This window comes from Cryptotermes secundus, unplaced genomic scaffold, assembly GCF_002891405.2.
Source record: "Cryptotermes secundus unplaced genomic scaffold, Csec_1.0 scaffold1813, whole genome shotgun sequence".
Taxonomy (NCBI): domain Eukaryota; kingdom Metazoa; phylum Arthropoda; class Insecta; order Blattodea; family Kalotermitidae; genus Cryptotermes; species Cryptotermes secundus.
The window spans coordinates 70,000-88,369 of NW_019724621.1; the positions used below are offsets into that span (position 1 = coordinate 70,000).

General features: G+C 38.7%; 1 protein-coding gene across 1 annotated transcript in view; it reads right to left on the reverse strand.

The window, feature by feature from the left end:
• The window catches only part of LOC111862593 (RNA-binding protein 25), a 44,904-nt gene that overhangs the window by 18,123 nt on the left and 8,411 nt on the right, over positions 1-18,370 (reverse strand). Inside the window, exons 5-9 of the mRNA XM_023848100.2 lie at positions 17,400-17,652; positions 15,124-15,261; positions 14,317-14,511; positions 11,357-11,454; positions 10,175-10,255 (exon numbers count right to left, since the gene is read on the reverse strand). Of these exons, the coding sequence (XP_023703868.1) occupies positions 10,175-10,255; positions 11,357-11,454; positions 14,317-14,511; positions 15,124-15,261; positions 17,400-17,652 (765 nt within the window). The remainder of the gene's footprint in view (positions 1-10,174; positions 10,256-11,356; positions 11,455-14,316; positions 14,512-15,123; positions 15,262-17,399; positions 17,653-18,370) is intronic.

Here is an 18,370-nt window from a genome sequence, read left to right on the forward strand (position 1 = left end):
GCAACTGTGAGATAAGTAGTTGTAGCCGTTATTTGTAGATTGTTAAATAAACCAATTAACCATCTCTACGGCGTCTTCAGTAACGCAAAACACGTTACAATATATTACATTTCATTCTGTACCATCCTTTTCTTATGACATTTAAAGTTGCTCTGAAATCACAAAATATTCATGAATGTGGTATATAAAATTTAGCATGTAGAAACTTCACATAAGTAAATGAGGAAGGCCCAAGCATATGGGATATGTGCCAACAACAGTACATGTTGTTTTCACATTTTGCCATCTACAACTCTTAATCATACACAACTTATATTACAACAAAACTAGGCCATACAGTGACCTTCTGCTTCTTCATCCTGAATATATATTCAAACTTACTAATGTCATTATGGCATGCAAAGTACAGCGGACCCAATGATATGCCAAGTTTCACTTATCACGGCATATTCAAAGAGACAGACGTACCTCTCATATCGGGACAAAAATCAGTGAGTGCGAGAAAGACAATATAAACAATAAGTGGAAAGAACATCAAAAGCTTATACATAGTCAAAGTATTACTGCAAGCACATAATTCACAGCCTAACAGCAGGTTGGTTAAGATTTTCTTCATTCTAAATATTTGGCCACTGTTACTCTGGTTAATTATCTCTCAGAAAACTGCAGTTTATGGATTTACAAGAAAAAACTAATTTCCATAAATGTAAAATATTCTCAGAAGCACAAAATATTAAAAAGGAAAGAATATGTTATTTGTTAAAATGACATTTAGCAAAGGACATTTATAAAATTGAGTTAATATTCAGACTGTTACAGACAGAACAGCTCCAAATGAAGAGAAAGCCTCTTCTTTGCAGATAACACTGCTCCAAAAAACAAGTAAGTGTGTTCTAAAGGCTCATCAAAATTAAACAGGTTAATGAATCTACACAAATGAACTTGTGAACAGCAATTATGTTTCATTTTCAGGCTCTGGAATGGGCCAAAAGGTGGATTTCATGACGAACCCTTGGGCTCCATACAACAGAAATTTTCATAACCTAAACTGCCAAATGAAGTTCCCGTATTATGGAATTAATTATGCAATCATAAAATACGCTGCACAGTATGTCTACAGAATGGTATAGCTACTTCCTTAATGGTGTCATACAACTCTCATATTTGTAAATTTAAGTTTACCTTAATTGTATTGGTAAGATCCAAAACCTATGTCCTTCAAAATGGATAGTAACATATAAAGAAATCACATAAATTCAAATCCCATACTTTGAGTGTGCTGTGAGATCTGAGGTTCTCACAATAGTGAATGTTAAGATGATGAACTTATGAGATGAATCAATATACAGTCTGGTAAAATGGTACCATGCTTCAGCGGAACCTGCTGCCTCCATCTTGGGTTTTAATGATCCTGAAGACAGGGGCAGCGGAAGTTGACACCTCTCTACCGGTACATATGGTCTTACATCTCAGAATCTTTATGTGTATTATGGTTATTATACCTTAGCTGGTTCCACATCATACTACAAGGATCCACTGAATGTATATAACCTATCTCGTATCACCTGCATAGTTACATTCTTCATTTTCTACTTGATGATAATATACAAAGATAAACTGTAATAGATATATATTCTTTCAATACATGACCTCAATTAAAAATGGAATGCATTTTGAATTTGAAACTATTCATGTCTTGACCTGCTGCACCCAGTAATGTCATTTTGCATTGTTCTACATTTCAAGTAAAGGAAGTTTACAACAGGAAAACTGTTATATTACACGGTGAATCGTATAGAACCAGCCCGATGAATTTGCTAATAATTCTGCAGGTGATGCATATAACCGCTCACAATTATGACATAATCTGTGGGCCATGCTGAGTCGAATGGTGTGCGCATGATCCGGCAAGTGGCAGCCCTTATGCTGCAAGGTCAAGGACAATTCTGAAAAATGTCTGCAGTGTGCAGGCGACAGTCATGGACTACATTGTTGAACAGCAAGTGTTTCTCGTGCGCATGTACTGGGTGACAGGCTCAACTGCGAACACACAATTGGAATTCAGGAGGAAGTTTTGAGTTCGCAAGAAGCCAGCGAAATTGACTATAGAGTCCTTGGCTCAGAAATTGGAAAGGACAGGGACACTTTTAAGTGAACGTGGTAAAAACCGCACAGAAATGCCAGAAGAAACGATTGCAATTGTACGGGACAGGTTACTGCAGTCTCCCAAGAAATCATTACGACGTCCAAGCCAGGAAACTGGGTATTCTTATTCAACGTGCAACGGGCTGCAAAGAAAGCGAATCTTCGTCCCTACAAGATCACCAGTGTTCAGGAATTGGGTGATGTTGATAAAGATAAACGGGTATGGTACTGTTTATGGGGGAATTCATGCACGATAACCCCAGAATTTTGGACACCACGTGGTTTAGTGATGAAGCATGGTTCCACCTATCAGCATATGTAAACGTGCAAAATTCAAGGACCTGGCGTCTGAAAACCCACATGAGATTGCTGAATCACCACTACACCCACAAAAAGTGGGTGTGTGGTGCGCTATTTCTGGTTTATGAATCACTGGACCGATCTTCTTCGACATGACCGTGGACAGCACCTTATACTGCCGTACTTTTTATGATTTCGTGCAGCAGCTGGATGATGTGGAACTTACAAAGGGTTATTTTCAGCAGGATTCAGCGATGTGCCACATGTCCATGGAACTGATTGAGAGCTTCTTCCCCAATCGCGTCACCTCTAAAAAGATGTGGCCCCCAAAATCCCCCAACCTTACCAGCCTGGATTTTTTCTCTGGGGTTTACTGAAGGACAGGGTGTATGCAAACAAACTGCGTATGTTACAGGATTTAAAGGACAACATTTTGGCTGAAATCAGGAACATCACTGAAGAAACACTGCAGCGAGTCACGGCGAATATGAAAACACGGGTGGAGGCATGCCTACTTGAAAACGGTGGACACTTTCAACACCTGCTCTGATCACGGCACACAATCCAAGATAAGATATGTGTAAATTACTTTAATATCTGTATGGTATATTTTATATTACAGCTCATTTCGTCAGGCCGGTTCTATATGAATCACCTTGTAGTTCACAGGAAATGCTGGTCACAAAACCAGAACTGAGGCCACGGAAGAAGCAATGTTGTCAGCGACTTACTGCTTACTGGTTGACATAGCATTGGTATTTCTTTCAGTGCAACATTAAGACATACCCAGACTCTTGACAAAATAGCACACATTTCAAAACAAATAACTATAACCATAAAAATGTTTTTGAAATGTCTGAGAACAGAGTTACCAAGTTATTAAATGTCTCTTACCTCTGTACACTCTCTCTTAAGACCTCGTAATTATTAACCTTAATAATACATTTTAATGTACTTAGTTAAAGATCACATTTCAAGTGTAACACTGAGACAGGAGCAAGAAAGACACTGCTATGTGACAAACCAACCTGAACAAAGAAACATAACATATAGACATTATTCTGACTGCATAGTCGGGATAAGTAAAACATTACGTCTAAGGCAGTGCCAACTTTTGATGTTCCTTCCTGTTAGATATAAAAGCTTTATAATGTAACTATTGAGTCAGATCAGGAGACCAAATTTGGGTTCTTCATAGTGACTGATTAGAAGCAAATGCAGCTAGTTTTCCCGGCATTACTTACAGAGCGGCAGACGACGGATTGATGGATGAACCCAACGACGTGAAAGGAAGAGCTGGGCGAAGAGGGGACGGGGGGGAACATGAGTGCTGTAAGAAAGGGCTGCTCACAACACAAAACATATCTATCATCTTACAATCACATTATAATGTGACTGCACTATAAAAGTAGGATGATGTAGTCTAAAACAACGATTATGATGATAATGAAGTGTAAGAAACATACTCTCAACATATATAATACTAAAAAACTTTTAAGAAAATTTGCAAACATGTAAATGTAACACTCTGGGATAAGGAAATTCAACATTAGGCTATGATACTTACAACCCATCTATGAAGTGGCTCCATCACCAGTATGAAACTGTGACACTCAAGACAGAAAGATTCATGTGACTTTCTTTGCCATACTTGTCCTTTCTTACCATCTTACTGACTGGAAATACTATTCAATCAATGCTAACTGTAAACTGCAATGTGAAAACAAAAACTGACACAGCAAATTGTTCTGTTCCTACCTGTTGTGCTCCACCTCATCAGATGAAAGTGAACTAAACCACACTTCACATAACATAATACTTCTACTGTTGGAGGGGGATGGGTGGATGAATGGATGGTGGTGACCAGCAAAGCCTGCAGAAGGGAACAGTGCGCCCTCCACACTTTCAGATTATTGAAATTCCGAAGTTTAAAATTCAACGATGCTTAATACTTCTACTAAAGACTAATCAACAGCTGCCAGGTTCACTATCTTTAAACTCAATCTGGAAAAGTGAATGTTACTCAAGTACCACTTATAAAATAAATGCTGACCAAACACAGAATTACCTGATGGTGATATACTGTGATTCTGTAATGACATTCGTTTACTCCAATGCAACATGATTAATATAGCCCCTGCCACTGAAGTGTTCTACCCAGCCTACCATGACATATCTCACAAACACAACAGAGGCTGGTTTCAGGTGATCTTAGCCTACCATGATCTATCTCACAAACACAACAGAGGCTGGTTCCAAGTGATCCTAGCCTACCATGATCTATCTCACAAACACAACAGAGGCTGGTTTCAGGTGATCTTAGCCTACCATGACATATCTCATAAATGAAACAGAGGCTAGTTCCAAGTGATCCTAGCCTACCATGATATATCTCACAAATGCAAAAGAGGCTGGTTCCAGGTGATTCTTTAGTCATTTAATAATACTTTCCAACTGCACAGACTACATATCACCAAATGGCAGGATAAAAAAAGTAAAGTTATCCCTGTAACAGGCCATGGAGGTCCATAGAGTTGTGAGATGTGGAGGTTCCCACATTTTCCAGACAACTGGCTCACATATGGTGGTGAGGTTGTCAGTCTTATGCACCGGCCACCCTTTACCCCCAGGAAGATTCCTGGTAATCATTTCTGTTAAGACGCTGAGTTGACCCCAGAGCCACAGTGCAGATGGAAGGATTAAGTAAAAAAAAATCCAATGACAATTATAAAAGACAAGTCCGTCCAATGTGACCATTTCAGTTTTCTCACTTGACGATTCACTAGCTTTACATGTTTCGATCCATTTGGATCATCTTCAGAGGCACCAAACACTTTTTAGAAACCACTATCACAACAGCTGTCATATCAAATACACATGTAATGTCCAAGTACACAATGTTCCAGCTATCACTCACAGCAGCCTTTCTGGTTATAGAAATATTTAAAGTTGTTTTAAGTTTTAAAAACTTTGTTAAGAATTAAAATACATAAACCATACGGTTCGTGTCAATAACCCGTTGTCTCTGTTCAAGGTGGCCGATGTTGTGCCTCCTATGTAACTTGATTAGGGAGATTCTTAACCATTAAGAGACGGGCCATTTAAATTCTGGTAATGGAAGCGAGACGGAGTTAATTTAAATGCCCGCCATTGTAGAGTAATAAAAATTGTAATCATGTTACTCAAAATGCTGTGATTTCTACAATTTTTGTGATAAACAAACGAAATAAACGCTGCTTTTATCTAGAAAGAATATAGAATCAGATATTGTAATTTACAGATTTTAGAATCTGTAAAAATTGTTACATTAATTCCAAAAATTTTTCCCCAATTTTGAGCGTCTGTCCACAAAAATGCAAAAAGCTTCTGCACAATACGTTTCTGCAGTATAAATGCATGGTGCTGACGCACTGTCTGTGTTTTATCTGGCAATAGGAGAGGATGTTTACGTACTGCACATTCTCCAGTCAGGGCTTCCTGTATACCCGAGTGTGGATGAGTTCTTATCCTACTGTGACCTTATGAAACTCTGCTTGTTTATTCACGTATATCGGGACTATCCACACAGAGTTATTCTTCTTTGAATATCACCTCATTCCCCTTGCTTCCTCATCCCTTCAAAATCGACTGTAACACATTCTGAATGGTGTGAATTACGAGCGGCCTCTCAATTTCAGCTCCTTCAATGCAAAAAGGGGCCATGGTGCATAGTTGAAATTGCAATGTTTTATAAGCGTTATGAATAGAGGAGACCACTCGCCATCAGTGGCCTACTTCCTGCTAATACGAGACTGACATCGCGTGTGTGCGCTTTGCGTGGAAAACAGAGTCAATTACGGACAAAGTGCATGAATTGCGACGTCAGACTCTGCATTCAGTGACATGCAACATTCAGTTAGATGATGCAGGAGGGAAGACAGTCTACTTATAAAGCTGGTGTCCAAAAATAACGTAAGTAGAACAAGAATTTCTATCTTAAAATTAGATTTTAAAACACTGTGCGCACGCACGGCCTGCGAGTCACCATACGGTGTCTGGCTCATAACGGACAATATTAAGAATCTCCCTAATCAAGTTACATAGGAGGCACAACATCGGCCACCTTGAAGAGAGACGACAGGGGTTATTGACACAAACCATAATGTTTATGTATTTTAATTTTTAACAGAGTTTTTAAAACTTTAAAACAACTTTAAATATTTCTATAACCAGAAAGGCTGCTGTGAGTGATAGATGGAACATTGTGTACTTGGACATTACATGTGTATTTGATATGACAGCTGTTGTGATAGTGGTTTCTAAAAAGTGTTTGGTGCCTCTGAAGATGATCCAAATGGATCGAAACATGTAAGGCTAGTGAATCATCAAGTGAGAAAACTGAAATAGTCACATTGGACGGACTTGTCTTTTATAATTGTAACTGTTAGTGTGACGGACCAAAACGAAACAAATCAAAATTCAATGACCTCATCAGGAATTGAATGTGCGACTGACTTGTAGCACAGTGCCTCAACCAACTATGGTACCTGGTGCCCTTCCAAATAGCAGGAAAAATGTATAAATGATACAACTGGAAGGGATGTGGATAGAGGCGCACAATGTAGTCTTATTACAATTTCAGCTTTTCCCCTAAGAGACCAATGAGAACTACATAAATTTATATAAAATTCATGACAATGTTTCGAGCTCAGGAACTCCCGAATGTGAAGTAGCGCGGTTAATAACTCAACGTGACTTCAGCGAGGCTGATTTTGGATTGCATGTAATTTTATGTACATGTGTGAGCACATGTACTTCTGCAAAGGTTCTTTTTCTGGCAATGCACAACAAAACATGGTACCTGCACCATTCTCCCTCTAATGAAGGAAAATCTAAAACTGGCTTCCAATCATCTACTCTGATTTGCAAGTGTTGCCGCCTTCTCTTTCACAAAATAAAGTACTATATGCATGTATGCATAATGTAAAGAGAAGGCAGACTATAAAAATAATTGATTTTCAGAAATACTTGGCTCCTTGATCTCTGATGTTTTATGTGTACAGATTGTCCTCTTTGGTGGCAACCATGGTATCCCACGCAATAAGCAGCGGCAGCAGAGAGTGCACCCCTGAACTCTGGACACCATCCCATATGTTTTGTTATGTCATAAAATAATATCCTGTTTAGTCCAGTTTATTACACTTTCCCCTCACTAGCGCACTGTATTCTCATCAGATAATGAATTTACATGCCTGTGAAGTCAAGATTAACTCTGCTGAGTAAACATTAACCTGTTACCATGGTGGATGGAGTTATGTTGTATGAGGTGCTTACTTAAAAGGTTATTCAATTACTACGAAACCATCAGGAAATTCCTGTAGACTGTAACACAAGACTTCACAGTAATAACTGGTTTTATATATCACAACCCAAGGTGTACACTTCATTAACTTGTCAAATCTACTAATCAACATAACAGCGAATATTCCAGAAACATATGCTCATCAAGACTGGAAATTCTGGCTACCAAAAATGCAGAATACCACTTAATTTTCAGTAAATCCATTCTGCAAGCTGCAACTGGTCAACAAGACCACATCTGTCACCATGCAATTATCCCCTTAATTTATAGTTTAGTTAGTAAGACTGGCTAATACTGGAGGTAATTTAGCTGAACATGGGGCGTGTTGCAGCCTGCGTGTACTGCACTCTGTGATTTTTCTGCTGCCACATCGTGTAACTTTTCCATATTACAGGTGTACAGGCAAGCTACATACACCTGCCATGCACATCATCAAGTTTCATCATCATCATACTCACCACCGACAGACACGCTTGATGCGCACACATTAGCCTGCCTGCTGTAACAACTCCGTGACAGACTTCCCCGCAGCTGCCTAGGTTTGAGTGAGGAAGTACCATACGTCATGTCACGTCACTGATCTAGCCTAACTTATATCATTCAAAACTATGTACAGGTCCATCATTCAACATTCTATCAGCAACACAGGCTCTGGGCCCCTACCCTGATATTATGATGAACAACATACTCGAGATTGGTTCACCTTACAATGAAGATATTATCTTGGAATAAAAGGCTGACTGACTTTTAAATGAATATGAAAATGGATTAGTGTTTCCAATCTGATGCAAAACATTCAATATATACATTAGCATTTTATATATTTCTGTCTTAAGTCATTCTGGGATGATTTTTCAAGAAATACAGCATAAAAGAATTCCACAATGACAATATATCTGCCTGTGCATGCTCCGCCTCTGAAATATTAGAACAGATTATGACAAAATTTGGGACTGTCATGTTGTATTAAAAGTTGGCTAAGAACTTTACCGTACATTGACTGCAGAGCACAAAGGACTCTACATAAAGCCAAATCAACCTTTATCAAGTTAAAACAAAGATACCATTAACATTTACAGCATTCATTTTTGGAACATTTTTTGATATGGAGTACATTTAAGAAAATACGTGATGCCTCTATCAGTATAGTGTCAACAGTGCTGACTACATCTATCAAAAATATATCTGTATCTGCAGTAAAAAAACTTGCACAAAGAAACTTAACATCATGAAGAATGATTTGGAAAACATGTACACTTTAAGCTAGTGTAACTTTCCTACATTCTTTAAGATCACTATTTAATGACTCCATTACTATCTTAACTTACTAATGTGGATGAAGTGAAAGGGGTAAAATTGTTTTAATGACCTTTTTGGCTTCAAGTCACCTGGGAAGAAATAAATATATATGAATCCTTTTCTGAGGTAGGAACACACACAAGGCAGATTTATGTAAAACTGTGGGCTTAACAGAGGTTGAAAACCTGGGGACACATATTCACATTACTGAAACCTAAACTTGTCAGAGGTGAAGGTATCAATCAGTGTTCAGTGAAATCTAAGCAGAAATCATATGTATAATTCTCAAAATATAAGTCTGGACCTTTACTCCTAGCCAGCCAAGTTTTTAAAAATATGGATGTTTAGCAGTTTTTTTTAAATGGAGTGAACTCCAGAAGCAGAAAATAAGAAGCCTATATGAGTTATGCTACATGAGATATTACACCTAGATATATATTGTAGGATGAACCAACAATTCCTTCATTCATCAGCAAATACTTGCCCCTTTTACCGATACAGAAATGGCAAGATGTGCATTTGCACCCCCCCCACATCTGTGTAAAATGCCTTAGGTTCCCATCACTGTCCACAGCTCTGATTCATAATCTGAATGCACTAAATTTCATATAATTTATTTAAATAATCCTGAAGACCAGAGTCACTGGATTTGGGCAATTAGGAAACTTTGAATGCTTTCGATGATGAAGACAAGCATTATGCTTAACATCTATTATGCTTTTTAAATCTTTAATGTCGCTAAGGGTGAGTGGTAGTGAGGTGACTGATATGGTGTAAGCGAGCAGAACTATTATGAAGCCAACAGCTCTGGTTTAAAATACATATAGCAACATTTAAACTCCAATTCACACTATCAAGTGCATACTCTGTCACCCTATACCAGCCTTAGCCTGCATCACTTTCCACACATCACTCATCTGAATTCTGTGTTACATTAAATTATAAGTGGAAATGTTGCCAGCTGTAAATCAAACCTTCATGTGGAATCAACACAGCCACAAAGGGTGATTTCCAACTGATTAACATTACAATATTTAATTCACCTACGTCATCTATACACCTGTCTGAAAGGAAGGATGTAATCTCTACCTTCATGATCTCTCGAAATTTTCCGATCTCCCGTGTGATTAAGTCACGTTTTCCTTCTTCAATGTCTACATCATCCAGCATCTGTAAGAGCAGAGGGCATCGGGCTTAAGACATAAGAGCATCATCACAAATATAATACTTTCAACTTTTGTCTGAGAAATGTTTTCTTATAACTAAAAGCAAAAACCCTGTGTGAAATATCTGCTACAGTGCCTCATATTCAACATGATTTGTGCTAATGTGTAGGCATTTCTAGGCCAAAGTCATTAAAAGTTTCATCATGCGGATGCAGCCTGTGGCCTGTGATGAACCTCGATCACATTCACAGCATCATCAGATTCAAAATGATTCCCAGCAGAACACCAGTCAGCACAATCAATGCAGCCAGTGTCTAAATTGTATAAAGATCAAAAGATATAAACTGTGGCACAAAATGCAGCGCAACAGAATTTTAATGGATGTATTTTAACAAATTTTTGTTTCTATGAATAAAAAAAAACTGTGGCCTTTAGTCCGCAAGTGAACTATACCAACCAAGCAACCGCCACTTGTCAGCAAAATTAGGGACAACTTTTGCAGATAGAGGGTGTCATGTGGTCAGCACAACGAATCCCCATGGCTGTTAATCTCAGTTTTCTACACTGAAGCCACTATTTCCTTGAAATAGCTACTCAATATTCCTCACAACACTGAATGGACCCTGTTCCCGACCCACTATATCTCATAAAATCTGGCAGCGCCAAGAATCGAATCCAGGACCTCTGGATCTGTAGCCAGGAACTCTGACCACCAGACCACAGAGGCAGTCCTGATAAGATGTATATGAGGCAAAGAAATAAATGTTGCATTTAAGACAGTAACACATCTGCACAAAGTATAACCCATCTGACCTCTGCCATGGTTCCCAAACTCTTTGATGACTACTGTGACCTGCCACTAGCTCCTTGCACCCACATATATGGTTATTTGTTTAGATAAAAGGCATTTTTGGAATTCCTTGTCTCATTCTGAAATATTTTGTGCTAGTACTCCCTAAGTCACAACACAATGAGACCAATATTTTAACCACACAAGGTCTGTTCTTCACCAAAGCATATTACATTTCAAAATTAAGTAAAAATACCAATAGTTTCTAACCTTGCAACAATTACTACAGTTTCTAATTATACGTCTCCAACTTACCAGTCCTGCATCTTGAGGGACATCATTACTTTGGCCCTGGCCCTGACTGAGCTTGAGCAGTTTCTCCTGAGTTTTGGACATTTTGCGGTCCTTGCTCTCTGAAGAAGACAGAAAGATACCTCAGTACTCTGAATGAGCTTTAAGGATATAGGATAGAAAGTGCTATTCTTCTGTTTATCTTCAAACACACTAGCATAAGTCACAAGACATATCTTTTAACACTTTAACCTTTAAACACCGGACTTCTGAAATGGTGGTAAGCTTGAGCTGGCCAGAGTTTATTTAAATGCCCGTTGCTATTCTGCGTTGAAATGTCCGTTCCTGTTAGGGCGCTTAAACAATTTCAAGCATTGTGTTTAAAAATGCTGTATCTAACTCAATTTTTATGAGAAATGGAATTAACTTTGTGTCAGCAAAGAACATAGTGTCGCGTATTATAACAGAAGATTTGAAAAATTTTATACAAAGAGTTATGCCCTCTTCCCAATTCTTTCTTTTAATTTTGATGCATACTGCAAAAATGGTTCCCCAGTTCTTCACAGAGTTGTTCTGCATTACAAATTCATTTCTGTTTGTAACACTTGACAAATTTAGCAGTCCCTGATGTCATAAAACAGATGGAAGCAATAAAATCATTTGGCCTTCTGCTAGCACTGCTTACACTCTTTGGATTTTCGAATTTTTTGATTAAAGGGCAGAAGAACGAAAGAATAGGCTATTCGAGAGAAAGCTAGAGGGGTCCCTTCTTCGGTGCTAAGACCTTCCGTTATAGCTGCAAGAGATTATTGCCCTTTCTATGGGCGTGAACAGACAGTTGCATTGTGGCTGAGATACAGAGTGCGATCTGTGTTCTGTGCGTTCGTAGTGACATCGAATTCTGTAGTTGCATTTCAGCTTATCTATACATCAAGCAGACAACAACAAAAAAGGTATGTACATCGAATTTTACTATATATTTTTAACACATTAATCTGCAGAATCTGCAATAAAAGTACTGGCTCGTGGATGAGCTTGGGCATAACTCATACGAATGCTCTTTTTTGCTGTTGTTCACTTAGGTAACATTTTAATTCCTCTATTAGGGTTTTAGTCAAGTCTGTCTGGTAACTACCGCATTTAAACAAAGATAAAAAAACTCCATCCAGTGTGACTATTTAAGTTTCACTACTTGAAACTTAGCACCCTTACATGTTTTGATTCTTAACAGATCATCTTCCAAGGGAACATCAATACTTATTCAGAAACTTATTCAGGAATTGTGTGTGTATCTAATTTAGCACTCAGAACACCTATTGTGATAGTAGTTTCTGAATAAGTATCAATGTTCCCTCTGAAGATGATCCATTAAGGATTGAAACATATAAGGATGCTAAGTTTTCAAATAGTAAAACTTAAATAGTCACACTGGACAGAGTTGTTTTGGCTTTGTAATTGTTAGTGTGATGGACAACAATGAAACAAATCAAACTGCATTTAAAAATAAATATTTAGAACTGTGCATGCGCTTCTACTAGCGGCGTGTGCGCGCTTCCACTAGTGGAGTTTAAATGCCGGACCGGCCAAAATGGGGTACTTTGGCCATGACAACCATACCCATCACTGGCCCGACTGGGGCACTTCGGACGTTAAAGGTTATATCTACCAACATTCTCTGTAGCTAGTAACCTGCCTTGCCAGGAAAATGTTGGAAGTGCAAGTACCATCAAGAAATTCAAAAACCTATGGCAAAGACATTACCAACAATATTGACATAGAATTTTCACTGTTCAACACTTCAAAGCATGTAGTTCTATGGTTCAACAGTAGAAGTCACCGCATAACAGCAATATGAGGTGATACCACTTACAGTTAGGTGCTGCATTTACTATTCTTCAGTCCATATACTGCTTCTGTTTGTTGATGAGTTCCTATCTCCTTGTTAGAACTGTTCCCAAATTTCAAGGATTAAAGAGACATCACATACTGCTCCAAAAATTGTGTGCCGTACACTTGAATGTCATACAGACTTAGTTTATTTCACAATATTTACAATGTCAATATCATTCTGAACCTAAATGTACTTTCTTTTTTTCCATACATCTTTAAATCCTCTAGTAGAGGAAAAAGAGGTATTTAAATGGCACAGACTACAAAGTGATGAACGAAGTCATAAACAATAAAAATAGAGGGTACAACAGAAGCGCAAGTTAAAAATATAGCACACATTTCAGTACCCATTTTAACCCCTTGTCCAATACACCCCAGATATATAGACTAGCATCAATGGCAAAGCATTGTTCTGTCCTGGGTAGAGAAGTATGTAATTCTACTCTTCTTCTCTGGCAACATTCCGCATGGAGTGTGACAGACTGTACATACCATTCTCATCTTTAAACTATTGTAATGAATTCTATGACATCCACTTTGAGTCAGCCTTTGGGCTTGTGATAATAGTGCACTCTAACCTTCAGCATTCATTGCATTGAATTTGGGGATACTGCACTGATGTCTAAAAATTCTTGTCCTGCATACTTTGAAGAGTACACGGTTGTGTCACAATGCCAAAAAATGGTAAATATGATAAAAAATTTCTTGGATTTTATTTTTTTTCAATCTTGAGACATTCTATGTAAAACAACTAGATGACAGCAACTGAACTACACTTAACATCCTTGCTGGGAATGTCTTGCAGATGTTTGTTAAGAGAATTTAACTCAGCAAGACCCTCAGCATACACAGGAGGTGCATGCTGCAAAAATAATCAGTAGTGAAAGGGCTCATGTTCCTACATAAGGCAACATATCTGAACAACAAACAATGCAAAACTCAAAGAAAGAAAATTGAATCCTCAGAAAAATATAAATGAATTACAGAAACATAACAATGAACTGATTTTCTAAAATCAAATAATATTAAATCTGAATATCAATGAATGTGGATCTGACCTTTTACAATAAAACAGCAACAACGCAAAACCCTACCTGATCTGCTTCGATCTCCCTTGCCAAGCGGACCAGAGTAGTTATTCATGTCAGACTCATAATCCTCCATGGTCGCCACAATGCGTTCCATGGCGACTTTGTCAGTGTGTTTCATTGCTTCATCCATATAGTCATCTTCATCTGGAGTCTCATCCTGGAGGGGCGATCGCCCTCGTAGCTTCCGCCGGCGGTCAGCTACAAACCAATACACGTTTGGGTTCTCGCTTTAGGATTCAACACTATACAAATCACAGCAGTTACAGTAAGTCTAGAACTTAACGGGCTACATTTACTTTGGTTCATTTTCTTTGTTACACATATTTCTATGGCTATAAAAATGCAGAAACCTGTTTAGAATATATTGCAATACTTGAATGAATCCCCTGTTTAAAAAACCCCAACATATTAGGGGTGGTTCATGAGTTAAAAAATACACTGTATCAACTATAGGAGGTTATCTTGTGTCCTGTCCAATACTGCGGCTCTTTTGCCAAGGTAATGTGACCTGAGTGATCATTTCCGTCTCGTCTGAAGGTCAAGAATGTGTGAAGCACTTCCCTATAAACTTTAAGGCCTTGGAGATGAGGAACGGGGACACTATTTTTACCTCTCTTTGGGAATGTAAGTCTGCATCCTCTCATATGTATTGACTGCAAAATGAAGTAAACACAAATGCCACAAATAAAGCTGTTCATATCACTGAGTTTACTTGAAAACACACATTTTTGTTCAACAAGCTTTACTTGAAAATCAGGATTTGTGTTTTATATTGTTCATTAACTTCTATAATAGCAGACAAGACAGTACCTTTGTATTCATCCAACACAGTCTTTGTCTTTGCATCCACCTTCACCACTAACTTCTTTCCTCCTAAGTCCATGTCATGCAGGAGCCGAATAGCGCGCAGACCAGAATCTGGACAGCCAAACTCACAAAACCCGAAGGCTGCAATTCAGAACACAGAATGTATCATAACAATCCACATGTCAAGTGTCATGTTTATCAGACATAACTGAAACAATGTTTAACATAAAATCAACGTACTTAAAACAGCTTTGCTATATGGAGATTTGTAACATAGGTTTTATTGTATTTTAATTTAAGAGAAGTGGACTTATACAGGAACTGAGAGAGCTGTATAAGAGGAACATTTGTGGTTTGTAATCTTCTTTGATGATTAAATTGAGGGGGTTAAGAAGGGGTGGAAAGACAAAATGTATAAACATTTTGCTTGGAAATCCTTAAGGAAAGTGAAAACTCAGAAGAAAAGGGAGCAGATGGGGTGATATTACAGTAGATCTAATAGATAGAGACTGTGAATTTGGTAACTTGCTCAGGATAAGGTCCAATGGCAAATTTTGGTATTCATGATAATGAACCCTGTGGGTTCTGAGCCATGTTTTTTACTCGGATGGCTCTGGAGTAGCGCCTTTCAACTTGGAACCCTCCCCACCTTCACCTCCCCCTCCCAAGGCATCCATGTCATGACTCATTTACTGTTGGACCATCATTCCATTTTACTGTGTGATTCCCTCATCCTCCCATGTTCTCAAAGGAAGACCTCCTTCGATACGGGTCGAGATATGAGAGCAGTCTGATGCTTCCCATCAGTTGGCAAAGTGGGTCACAAAATTCTGTTTCTATCTGGCCTCTCCAAATTGTGTTTCAATTCTGTGCTCTCACTGTTGAGGGAAAGGGGTTTCTTTGTTGCAATGGTCATGTGTTTCATTGGGTATGCCGCAATAAGGTCTTCTTTAAGGGTCGCACCATAGCTCAAGGGGTTAGTAGCTGGCTTCCCACCGCGGCAGCCCAGGTTTGATCCCGGGTCTGGTCAAGTGGGATTTATGGTGGACAAAGTGGCACTGGGGCAGGTTTTCTCCGAGTACTTCGGTTTCCCCTGCCAATCTTCATTCCACCAAATTCTCCATCATCATAATCACCTGGGGCAGGCTCCAATAGGTCAATCAGTGACTGCCGTGCCGAGTGGACCCAGTTGGACTCCACTCCCCAATAAGCGAAAGGTCTTCTGTTTGGTATTACATTAACATTTGTTTGGGTTTGCTACTGCTCCATTCAGTGTTACTGTTACGACCATATAATTGGGCAACATTGCAATCTGGGTTGTCTCACAATGTTAAGTGTGTTTTGGTGATTTTCTAGGTCTGGGGCAGGCAGACAGCTCTGAGTGAACACTTAACATTATTTGGTTTCCTGTCTGGACTGACCAAGATGGTTGATGTCACAGTTTTGCAGCTGTTGCAATACATAGTTGTATTACTGAACAACTGATCAGTCACTATTATTACTATTATTTTCCTATTGTTCTGAGTTCTATGACATGAATTTATGTTTCACTCTTACTACATACTTGTTATTTTTGGATTCTGCCTTTTCTTGCTGAAGGCTTAAGCTTAGACACACCACTGCATCTGGGAAGAATCGTGAACGTGACAAAGGAACCAAGAGTGCATGCAGCTACTGTTCCTAAGCAGGAAGGAGCTGCTAAGTTCCATAAAAGTTGGCAGTTTCCTGAACAGCTAAATGACTATACAATTCTTTATTGGAGTCAATTGCAACACAACAACACAATAGTCAAGGTTAAAATTACCTTAGCTACATGTTTCGGCTTTTAAAGCCATCATCAGGCAAACACATGATCACCATATTCACACACTATTGAACTGCAATTTCAATTTCACATGTAGCTAAGGTAAGTTTAACCTTGACAGTTGTGTTGTTGTGTTGCGACAGACTCCAATAAAGAACTGTGTATAATAACACAACAGAATGCACAAAATGAAAAAAGCTAAACGACTGTCTCCAGCTCCTGAATTGTGGAATTAGTCAGAGTTTATCCATTTGAAAATTCCAGTTACAATGTATGTTATATTAATAAAACGACAGAGAAATTTCACTTTTTATTGTTCACACGGAAACAATGGTGGGAAGAAAACAGAAGGAAGATGAAGCTACTTTAAGTACACATTTTACTGAATAACGTGGAATATAGATTGTGCTCTATCATATAAACATGTTCACATTCTCATCCAAAATGAGCAAAATATGTGATTAAATACGGTTACCTTGCACTCGCTTCCATGAGACAACATGGCCACAAGCAGCCAGGATGTGTCTTATCATTGCATCTGGTGCTCGTTCAGTAATATTCCCTACAAAAACTGTGACAGGTGGTCCTGATGGCTCATGTTGTCTCTTACTGTATGAGTTGGCGCGTATTGCTCCTGAATTTCCATGATGTGGTGGATGATGGGGATGTGGCCTATATGGGCGCATTGGGGGCCCTGGCAGCGGGGGCATTGGGGGACCAGGTATCATCTGCAATATGTACTTTTATTAAGAAGCAACTCTCTTAACACAAGCTGGCACAGTTTAAAAATAGCATTAACCATCAACATATAAAAGCTTAAATTCCTACATTGAAAAGCTAAGTGCTCTTCCCAACTAACATGGATGCTACATTTGTATTGTGGATAATAATGACATCACCTCATCTTAATCCAGAGTGAACTTACACTGGACCTTCTTATGAAACTCCAGGTTTCTGCATGAAGAGACCTCAATTTACTCACTTCTACATCATATACAGAACAGAAGTAAACTTGCTCCTGTGCTTAATTAAGCATTATGCCATGAAGATATACAGGGGAATGGACGTATAGCTCCATCATTCTTGACTTCAGCATCAGATGGAGGTGAGTGTTCACACCCCAACCACTTTACCCCCATGGAAAGGGCCCCAATACCCACTGGATAGGAGGCTCAGTGGGCCTCAGAGCTGGTCTGGACACTGTACAGTAGAGAAAATTCTCTTGCCTCTACCAGGAATCAAACCCCAATTGTCCAGCCAAAAGCCTGTCAGTATACTGAGTTACCCTAGCTCCACATGTAGTTATCTGTTAAAATATTTCAGATGCTTGACAATAAATTTGTTTCAGAACCATCTATAAAATTCCCAATGAGGTTACTGGATTTTTTCAATTGACCCAATCCTTCCAGCCACACTATGGCCCTGGGGTTGACTCAGCTTCTAACA